The sequence below is a fragment of the Peromyscus californicus genome, unplaced genomic scaffold (genome assembly GCF_007827085.1).
Source record: "Peromyscus californicus insignis strain IS unplaced genomic scaffold, ASM782708v3 Scaffold_4__1_contigs__length_199733344, whole genome shotgun sequence".
Lineage (NCBI taxonomy): Eukaryota > Metazoa > Chordata > Mammalia > Rodentia > Cricetidae > Peromyscus > Peromyscus californicus.
Window position 1 is genome coordinate 144493443 of NW_026294562.1, and position 11391 is coordinate 144504833.

Below are 11391 nucleotides of genomic sequence, written 5' to 3' on the forward strand. Positions count from 1 at the left end.
TACACAAAGTTGGTCACCCTGTGGAGGTAGTTTTTTTTTTAATTACTCTCTTTTGGAGCTCTTTAATATTGCTAGAAGGTTTTATCCAGATAGAACCTTGTTTTATGCAAATATAACATGAATTATAATTTTATTATGGAGTCTTAGTCCATGACAGAACATCTGAGCCTTGGTGAGTTATAAAGAAAATGCGGTTGTTTCCTCTAGCTGGAGGAGGCTAGGAAGTCTAAGGTGAAGTCACCTGCACAGGACTTCTTGCTGTGTCATTCCACAGAGGACAGAAGGGGTCAAGTTCACTCTTTTATCAGGAACTCATACCAGTACAATGGCATTAATATTGATCACTTCCTAAACGTGATCACATTTCAACACTGTTGCATTGGGTACTAAGCTCCCAAGTACCTGCATTTGGGGGTTGCAGAAAAACCAGAGTATGTACTACAAGGTCTCACTGAAAAAATATAAATGTCAGAATGCTTAGGTATGAAATGCAACATATTCAAAGATAGAAAGGGACTTTTGTATGGGACGCACCATTGGAGTCTGCCTGTCCCCCTGTTCAGCTCCAGTAAAGTATCCCCAGAGCTCTGTGCTCTCCAGAAAACAGGCCAAGCCAGCAGGCACGATGAGGCAGATTTTGTTCTCACAACTAGCTTGTTGGGCTAGAGTTGAAGCTCAGCATAGAGTATTTGCCTTCCATGTAATGGAGCCTGTGTTCTTTTTTTCTCTTTTATTAAATGTTCTATTCATTTTACATACCAACCACAGATCCCCCTCTCCTCCCTCCTCCCGACCCCCAGCCTTCCTCCCAACCCACCCCTCATTCCCACCTCCTCCAAGGCAAGGTCTCCCATGGGGAGACAGCAGAGCCTGATACATTCAGTTGAGGCAGGTCCAAGCCCCTCCTCCCTGCACCAAGGCTGCACAAGGTGTCCCACCATAGGCACTGGGCTCAAAAAAGCCTGCTCATGCACCAGGGATGGATCCTGATCCCACTGCCAGAGAACCCCCTAAACAGTTCAAGCTAAACAACTGTCTCGCCTGTCCAGAGGGCCTAGTTCAGTACCATGGGGGATCCACATCTATTGGTCCACAGTCCATGTGTTTCCATTAGTTTGGCTGGCAGCCTGTGCTCAATCCCCAGCACTTCCACTACAGCAATGATAATGTGGGGTTGTACCAGAGTCCTTTGAGCCTTGTGTTGTTCAATTCATTCATGTTTGCTAACATGCAAGTTGTTTCTCTAGCACTTTCAAGAAAATATAGAGACTTAAAATTAACAACTATCCCTTCCTCGTGACAGTCTATTACTGTGAAGAGAAATCCTCTTTTGTTTGTTTTTTAAACTGACCCATGAAGATAAATACTTAGTTTTTGTGTACAGAAAATATCACCCCTAACCATTGTCTACAACAAATGAACTCCTTTTATGTAAAATCTTTGGAAAATGCGTAGCCTCTGATTCACAGCAGGAGAAAATTTACTTTATTTTGTATTTACAGCAAGAACGACAGTGGGCAATATATATATATATATATATATATATTATATAATCATATATAATATATGCATTATATGATATATTATACATAATTTATATTTCACAACTATGTAGAAAGTATTTGTTAATTTCAGTATTTGTTAATCCTATCAACAACATGTTAAAATTTAATTTTTGAGTAAAACATAGATGTGGGGTAAAATATGTGAAGATGGAATCTATATCCTTTTTCAAAATGAATAAAGAAGCACAAATTAGGGCTTTTAAATGAGTGCAGTTTTGTTCACATCTTAATTTTATTCTTATTCATCTGAATGTGAGAATCACTAATGCTGACATTTTCATTGTTTTAAATGTTGTTATGTGATGTTTGAGCTTTGTGGGGAAATGCAGAGATATAACGGCTAGCACTTAGTGATGGATTCTACATCCTGATGCAGTCTTCTATAAACTTACAAATAGGGCAAATCTACACCCCAGCCCCAGAAAGCAAAGCTGGACTCTGGTTTGAATCAGTGGCACAGCAAATCACCAAGAGATAGGACCTGTCTTTTTTTCCTTTCTTCCAAACTTTGCAGATAGATAATTTTCTTAATGGCTTTCATAAATGATCCTAAAGTACACTGCCCTAAAAAAAATTAGCAAGCAACTAAAAAACTACCACATCTCTGGATAGCACTGCTGGGGGAAGGAAAAGCATGGCCCAAGGAGTCTCTATAAAAAGCGCAACCTCAACTCCTCGACTGCGTGGAAAGGCTCATGTGCTTTCCAAGTAGAGACAAAAATTCTGTGTCAAAACACAATGATTGGTTTAGAATTATCCATACCAACCCTGACACAGGCTGAATTCTATGGGGCGAGTGCAAGCTTTTATTCTTCTTCTGCTTTGAAATCAGCATAAAAGCTCTCCAGTGACAGAGGTAGCAGCTACAGAAGATTTTATTTGCAGCTTATGGTATTATAGTGAGTACAATTATACACATTCTGACTGAATTATGTCTCCTGAAGTTAAAAAAAAATTGCATGCATATTTGTCTGGAAGACTTTTCACATGATCCCAAGTTTCAAGTTATAAAAATATCTTCTTGGAAATGTTCATACCTATTCATGCACTTGTCTATACATTCATCTGTTTGCTTTCATTCATACAATTTTTTCCAGAATATATGTAATAGGCACTTCTCAAGTGTCGGGCAATAAGCAAGCACTCCTCACAGACACAGCACTGCCTCACAGAGCATGATTACAGGAGAACCAACAGGGGAGACGGACAAAGTGAAACAACCAAATAAAGTCGACAACTGTGATGTCAGAAAGAAAGAACACGGTTTCTTTAAAAAGTGGAAGGGAAGAACCTAGCTCAGGGTGACACCTCTACTGACCCCAACACAGAGCATGGGTACCACTCTCTAGTAAGGTGAGCTGGGAAAGCCACTGAAGCAGGACCTGGCCCAGACTTGCTGCACAACACATTTGTGCAAGTGTCCCCTGAGCACACTTGTTCATCTGCATCTTTAATACTTTGTCAAGCTGATTGCCATGTTTGAAGATCAATATGATCTTTAATACTTGAAGAATGTAAAAAGAAAAAGAAAATGATAAAAAATAAACCTGCATAGTGATGTAACACTTTTACACTTCAAAAGATTTCAACTGTCCCATGTACTTCATTTACTCCTCAAAATACAGTGATCATTGCACATTATAAAACACACACCCATGTGACAAAAGAGAGGCTTTGTTACCTACGCTGTCACAGATCGCAGATTGTGGTAAGTCAAGTTCTAGATCCAAATCTCTTGACATGTGAAATCACAAAGTTTATAATCTGATTTAAGCCTTTCTTTCTCAGAGTCATGTATCCTCATGCCCTGAAACCTGTGTTTCTTTAGTTTCTGTATGCATTTAATTGAAGGAAGTACCCTCTCTTTTAATGTCTATGAGAGAAACATTCTTCATTTAAACAATCACAAGATTTGAGAAGGAGAGCAAACAGCAGCAGCCACTTTTCTGACTGCTTTCATTTCCGGTCATCAACGGAAACACAAGCAAAGAGTTTGCTTTTGGAAGCTGAAGACAGAAGCTGGTCATGATTGTCAACAAACTAAATTCCAGTAAATTTCCTGCCAGATGTAATTGTTCTTTGAATGTGCATCAATTAAAACTAAATATTTACATGCAAGGCACCATAAGCTCCCTGAGCAGGCTCACGGAGGAAGCCATTCACAACAGGAAAATGAGGGTAAGATCCATTTTTTAAAAGATCTAACAACACAAGCTTTACAACCTCCCTAGAGGGAAAGACAAAAAGCATTTGCCTAGGGCTCCCTATACCATTCATTCTAATATTAAACACAAGCCTCTCTTCATAAAGTGTGTTATGTAAGGGACTGCTGTAATCTATTTCCTAAGTTCATTTATGCTTTCTTATAAGTGCCTGGCATTGATGTACGCTCATGAGTTAGGCATGAAACATATCAGCAGCGAAAACTAGTGTCCTCAATGAACACCCATACTTCTATGTGCAGCAACCTGGAATCAAATACTGACACACTCTGTGGACCTTCCTGAGAGAGTCTTCCTGGTAAGCAGTTGTCCAGCCCCCAACTGGGTCAGCAAAACACTCTTCCCCTGGCTGAGTCATCCCCCAGCTTTCCTCTGAACTGAAAGCACTAACACATTCCCTATCTTTGAGCTGCTACAAGCAATTCTTATACAGTCCCAAATGTGGCTCATATCTGTAGTGGGGGAAGAGGGGACAGACACCTTTTTGATATGGGCTGCAGTGTCTTGACTAAAGTTTTCTTTGCGAAGTCCTCCATGATAGAATGTTGGCATCCATCTGTGCACTTAAGGCATGGGATCAGTGAGTCACCTGAGATCAGAGTTCACAGATTTGGAAGTGGAACCATAGCTTGCTAGGCCTAGATTCTTTCTAAGTACCATAAGGATTTGGGGATTTAGCCTCTTGCTTGCAAACTAGCAGAGTGCAAGTTTGAACTAGATGCTCCATCAGCAATCATCAACAGCAAAGTAACTCTGAAGTCAGAGAGCAGGTGTCAGACAATTCCCCAAACCCTTGATCCTAGCTTACTCTAGCCAGAGTATTTCTGCTCTTCCTTCTCTCATGTTGGAAAAAAAAAAGGTCAAGAAAAATGAATTAATTAATAGTATAGGTTACATGGAAATGTGCATATGAGCATGAGCATGTGTGAACAGAATGTGTGAACACTTGTCTATGGACATGTGTGAATGTGTGAACACTGTGTGTGAATATTAGTGTATGTCCTTATGTTGTTTTGTATAAGTACCTCAAGCTAACCCATTGCACCACTGGAGCTCTACTACCCTATGTTGCTTTGTACATAAATAAGAATGTGTCTATTTAATAGGTAAAGAGGCTCCAAAAGTCTTCTTGAAATGTGCTCAAACTGTGTTCTTCTGCAGTATACTGTTTTTACACCTAGATATATACAAGTGGATTTGTAAGGAGAAAATGCAACACGTGACATATTAACACAAGAAAGCTAGACTCACGAAAGTAATAACCTTGCTTACTAGTTTTTGTTTGTTTTTTGCCAACTTGACTAAAGCTAGGGTCAACTGGAGAGAACGAATCTTCATCAAGAAAATGCCTCCATGGGACTGGCCTGTATGCAAGCCTGTGGTGCCTGTTTTTGATTAATGGTTGATAGGGAATGATCCAGCTCACGGTGTATGTGTGTGGGGGTGCAGCCACGACTCCTCTGTTGGTGGTTCCAGTTCTCTAAGAAAGAAGGCTGAGTAAGCCGTAGAGAGCAAGCCAGTAAGCAGCGTTCCTCTGTAGTTTCTGTATCAGCTCCTGCCTCCAGGCTCCTGCCTTGAATACCTGACCTCACCTCCTTCAGGAACAGAGTGTGACCGAGGGGATGTAAGATGGAATAAGCCTTTTCCTCCTTAACTTGATTTTGGTCACTGTGTTTCTCACAGCAATGGAGCCAACAACTAAGACTGTGCCTATGGATGCTGCCTAACAGAGATGAGAGTGAGACACAGGGATGATGGTCCCTATGTGCATGAAACGAGAAAAAAAATGATCTTGCAGCTACTTTTTCTTTAGAATTGAGTTAATTTTGATGGAATAATGAAGTGCAAGTTAAATTGTAGAAGTAGTATTAGAACTGCTAGAATTCAGATCCTACCTTTTGTGCCCAGTACTTTATACTGAAGAAATAAGATGTGCAGTTTACATTATGAACTAACAAATCAATAGCCACTTCAGTCAACCAAAGTCTCACTTAAAATGCTCCAATTATTAGTTCTATTTCTCAACAGTTCCTTGTACTTCCTATATTTATTCATCTGTTCATCTATCTCATCAATATGATTCTTACACAAAGACCACTGTTAAACACCAAAATCACAACACAAACATAATAATCTTAGGTAGATAATATTCTCACACATACACAGTCTCTCAGAAATCTACATACTGAATCTCGATCACTAGATTACCATGTATAATTTTCAAGGTATTTGAAACGTTAAAGCAGGTGCTAAGAGAAACAAGACAAGTTATATCAAAGAAATTGATGCTGACTGATCACTGTCAGAAAAGCCAAATAAAACGTTCAAGGAAAGAAAAACCAGAAGACAAAAAAAAAAATAAAAATAAAAGTAGAGCATCTCCAGTATCCACACACCAAGCTATGGCAAAAACCAATTCTGTGTATTAAAGCACCCAGTTCTATTCCTAATTATTGTACAAAACACCAAAAAGAGTGATCAGATGACACATCCATACACATAATTTGTATATTTGTTTATCTGAGACCAGAGGCTCCATGGGAGCATTGTCTACACATCTTCCTGCAGGTACAGACAGCGCTTTACAGTTTTTTAAGGAGAAAAGCACAGTATGGCCACTGTGCAGCAATGGCCCTCAAAACTCATCAACTAATAAACACGCATATTTTCATCTATCCCACCGAGTAATATATGTGTTTCTAAACAATCTAATTCAAAGTATTGTGAACTTTCTTATTTCGTTAAATGTATGTTCTTAGAACCATGTCTATGAAGCTGTAGAGGCAGCTCATTGTTATAGTGCATGCCTAGCAGGCACATAGGCCTAAATCTGACTCCCTACACTGGAAACAACTGCTTGTGTGCATGTGTGTATGTGTGCATATGACTGCGCATATTGTTTATGTGTATGTACATGTATTTCTGTATATAAGTGGATATGTTTGTATGTAGATGTGTGCGTACATATGTTTGTGCATACGTATTTATGTTGGTAGGATCTTCAGGAAAATTTACAACACGTGAATTTTTATAATCATTTATCTGCCATCCTTACTCCTTACCATTTTGCTCTCTGTCTGAATTTAAATTGTTATCAAATATTCTCTTTAAAGCACACCTCAAATCTTGTCAGTTTACAAACTTGCCCTAATTACCTTGTGAAATCTCTGGCATCATGCAGAAGGGCCTGGACAACTTGTGTGTCTTCTGCTTTGAGTTTCAAGTCTCTGGTTATATGCGAAACTCTGATCCTGCTCATTCAGACATTTTTACCTTTGCCACTTTTTCCTGACCCAGATCATCCTCTACTACTGATACCAGCCAGAATCCATGCCCACGTCCAGTTTAATTCTACAGTCTTTCACGAAGCTTTCCACCTCCAAAACATCTCTTTCCACCTACCTTTCCCCGCTCTCTCTGCTCCTCTTTACCCTGCATGCCAGTCATCTACTCTAATGGGGCTTATCATGTCCTAGATTTTTGTGAGAGTCATTGTTACTCCCAATAGTTACAACACTCTTAAAGCTAACTACTTATTGCTTGGCAATAATTTCTTCATTCGTAATTTATACTACTTGGTTTTGTGCAGTGATCAAGCAAACTCTTAACTGAATGAATTACTTAAAAGAAATGACTGTGTGATGTCTCAAGCCTTAAATTCACATATTCTCTGTTGTTTCCTGCCAAGGGTGACCCCAAAAATAATAACCATTGCTACATATGAGGTTCTTTTATAATAGGGCACATGCCATAACTCTTACGTACATGTGTGTTCTACAGTACAGTGTTGGCTAATCTGCTTCTGTGAGGAAGAAGGCACTTCAACATGGCTGACAATCATAACTATCTAAGGAGCTTTGGTCTCCAATGCTACTGAGGCCTAATTTATGTTCAAAATAAAGTTATGTCTCCAAAGCCAGAAAAAGTACTCCCATGAGAATGCAAAATGAGGAGGCATGAAAGAATTTACTATGGCTATGCTGTGTACAGTTATTCTTATACACTTTAAAACTGCTCTATATTTTAGTCTAGATCTTCAATTTATCTGAGACTAAATCTAGAGAAAACTAGGACACCTCCACTCAAAGACCATGAACTAAGACAAATAAGTGATATTGTTAAGTGCATCAGCTGTCAGCATAACATCACAACAGCTAGATAAGGAAGTCATAAAATGTGCAGTGGTCTGCATTACCACCCTCCCTCATTCTTCTGATCATTTTAATGCTGTGTAGCATTCTTAAAGCACCACTCAACACATCTTGCTTCCATTTGACATCCAATACAATAATGTTTGACATAGTGACACACTAAACACTCACATAATTAGTCTTTTCAATATCTTGAAATTCCCACCTGAAAGTTTTCAGATGGTGATCTTGAATATATTAACTTGTCACCATAAGGCCATAAAACATAGCTTTTGAACAAAAGTATATTGTAAAGATAGAAATAAGTGCAATATGCATAATGTTTATTTTCAGTGTGCACTAAAGTCATGTTCCTCCTGTGTTTCTATGTTTTATATTACACTACCTGGATATAAAGATGTCCTGAGTGCTACACTTTGGATGAAAGGGGCAGAAAACAAAACAAAACTAACAACAACAACCAAAAAAAACACTGTTATTTCTATTTCTTTTTTTTAATGGCACTGAAGACCAGTACTGCTGATCAAAGTACAGACTTGGTGAATGTTAGGTAGGTGTGCACTATGTTCCTGACTTAGAAGTCCAGCCCCTCAAGTCATAATTACAATTTTTGAACATTATAAAAATAAATTTGGTAGGATATTTTCCTATAAACCCCTAAATAGCATATGTTTAAACATATATCATATACAAGATTACAGAAAACTGTCCTCATTCATTTGTACAAACTATATCTCTATAATTTGCTATAAAGTTTCTTAAAATACTGTCCAGAAAACACCTGTTTTAAATTTGAAGCACTATTCTTGAGTGAGAATACCCCAAGACTCCACTCTAGCCCAGCCCTGTCAGAACTCCTTGGAATGAGGCACTAGACAGTCTGAATTGAAAGCAAGTTTGCCCATGTGATTCCAATGTACACCACGTTAATAAGGAAAACATACCCACTCCAATTCTCAACATTGTAATGTTCAGAAGAAAAGTTGCCAAATGATAGCTTCCAAAAAGTATTATTTCCAAACACCCATGCTTTGGATTTCCACAGTGCCACTGAACAGAAAAATCAACAAACACGTTTCTTAAATTCACGACATCACTTAGCTTCTTATTTCTTGGCGCATTAACCGGGGGGGGGGGGGGGGGGGGGGTACCGTCTCCGCACCTGGGGATACTGACCTCCTCTTTCCACAGGTCAGAATATTTGATCTGTAGCATAGGCATAAACCCTGACACTGGAATGCCAAACCTTCCTGGCAAGGAGGCCTCCCCCAAGAGCGCAGGGCAGGGCTCTGTCAGCACCTAGGACAGCGCCCGGAGGAGGAAAACGGGCCTCAGAACAGCAGCTGAGAACTGGGAAACCCACCCCAGAAGCCTCTAGACACAGACTACAGCCACTTGATCTTCTCTCCTGCGGTCAGCAGATCTTTCCAAATGACAACAAAGGAAATCCTAAGCACCTTTCACCTAGGGATGCAAGCCGCCCCCACACCCAGTCTCCCTTCACAGTCCTCAGCGCCTGTTGCTAAGGGAGGGGAGAAGGCGCTCAGGGAAGCCTCGCGACCAGGTGACAGCCCTCCTGAGATGCTGTATGCTTCGGGTGGCGCTGAGGACCGGGACTCTGGGCCAGCCTAGGACCCCGCGACAGGCCCGGCGCCCACAAGAGTGCAGGGAGCGGGGCAGGCAAGAGCCCGGCGCCAGAGCGCGCGGCTTCCCCTGCAGACCAGGAATCCCAGGCCGGCTCAGGCCTCCAGACCAGCACCGGAGACATATATGGGCCCAGGCGGCCTGGTAGGGCCGGGGACAGCTTGGGGAAGCTCAGGCACTCACCATGTTGACTTCAGAAACCATGTCGATGCTGGCGATGTCGATGTTCATCCCCACGCAGACTGGGGGACCTGCGGGAAGCGCAGCACACCGTGATCAGCCAGGCTCCAGCAGGGGGGACGGGTGGCTCTGAGAATGGGGGGCTCGCAAAGAACCACCCACCCCACCCCGTTACAGCCCCCCGGAGGCCGCCCCCGCCTCCCTCTCCACCCAGACCGCCAACACGGTGGATCGCGCTTCCCGCAGCGGCCGCGCGCATCCCACTTACCCCCGAAGTCGGGTCTCAGACGAATGTCGTAGCCTTTCAACAGCTTGTCGACCGTCTCCTTCACAAAGGACATGTTCCCGGGGTCGTTTACGCTGAAGGAGGGGCACAGGGCAGAAAGAACAGGGTCAGGCAGCCGCTCACCCGCCAGCGCCCGGCGCGCACACAGCGCGCCAGCCCGCGCCCGGCCCGCTTCCCGTCAACCCACTAGCGACCCTACCTCTGGGCGCAGCAAACCACCGCCACCAGCACCGGGGCCGAGAAGATGCCGAAAAGCCTTCCTCCCGCAAAGCCCCACATCCCTTCGCCGCGCCCCGGCACGGGGGAGGGGGCGCCCCGCCGCCGTCGCGACCCGCAGCCGGGGCTGCTGCTGCTGCTGCCACCACCGCCGCCGCGCTGGCCCGGAGCGGAGGAGGCGGAGGGGGAGGGGGAGGAGGAAAGCAGGAGGAGGAGCGGGCCGGGAGGGAGGAGCCCTGGCGCGGGAGCGCTGGGCGGGCGGAGGCGGGGGCGGAGCCGGCCAAGAACAGCACCCGCCCCCTATGTGTCCGCGGTCGCGGCGGGGCTCTGGACACCCTCTCCAGCCGCGGTGGCGGCCGCTCGGGACTCGCGGGGAGGGGCTGGCGTGCGGCCGCAGATCCGCGCTGGTCACTGCGGGCGAGGGCCACGACTGCGTGGCACCTGGCAAGGCGGGGGATGGGCCACAGAGACAGGTCCTCTGAGCTCCCTACAGCGGGACAAGGGATGGGATGGGACCCTGAGATGCAACCGGAGGGCAGCAGAGGCGTGGGAAATGCTCCACATCCCTAGCGATATCCCACCCTCCACCTCCAACCCCGCCCTGCTCTGCCTGAGACCCAGGGAGCGCTGCACAGAACCTGGGCGCGCTGCCTGGTCAGGAGCCATGCTGCAGAGCTGTGAGGAAGCCCCATCCTCACCTGCTGGGCTCTGATCCTCGGATCCCCAGGGTCCAGGAAAGCCAGACTGACAGCAGCAGGGCCTGGAGCCCGGAGCACATGGCGTTGCTCCTCTAGCCTAACCTGAGTGGGATCTGCTCCACTCCACCGTCACTGAGCTAGGAACCAACGGCGACGTGGGGATCCCCGCCTCCCTCCGCCCCTACTCCCACCCCCGGGCTTTCCCGCCTGACCCATCTTCCAGCCCCTCGCATGGCGGCTCGATAATCTATTTATCAAATATGACTATGTAAAACAGGCTCCTTGAGCTATGCCTCTCCCCGTGTCTCCTGCACAACCATGTGAGTGCTGAATCTTTCCTGTTCACAGAAATGCATTCATAATTAACTGTAAAGAGAAATCTTGTCGATAAACTGGTATCCAAGCCAGACTTAAGAGACCCTGGCCTCT

At 44.1% G+C, this 11391-nt stretch overlaps 1 protein-coding gene across 2 annotated transcripts in view; it reads right to left on the bottom strand.

The window, feature by feature from the left end:
* The window catches only part of Gabrb3 (gamma-aminobutyric acid type A receptor subunit beta3), a 243481-nt gene extending 232390 nt beyond the window's left edge, over positions 1-11091 (bottom strand). Inside the window, exons 1-3 of one of the 2 annotated variants that reach the window (XM_052712800.1) lie at positions 10963-11091; positions 10031-10122; positions 9766-9833 (exon numbers count right to left, since the gene is read on the bottom strand). In XM_052712800.1, coding sequence (XP_052568760.1) covers positions 9766-9833; positions 10031-10122; positions 10963-11042 — 240 coding nt within the window. In that variant the 5' untranslated portion in view covers positions 11043-11091. Of the gene's footprint in view, positions 1-9765; positions 9834-10030; positions 10123-10247; positions 10444-10962 lie in introns of those variants that run through there. The other variant, XM_052712799.1, reaches the window with a different exon arrangement.
* Positions 11092-11391: the final 300 nt, after the last annotated feature.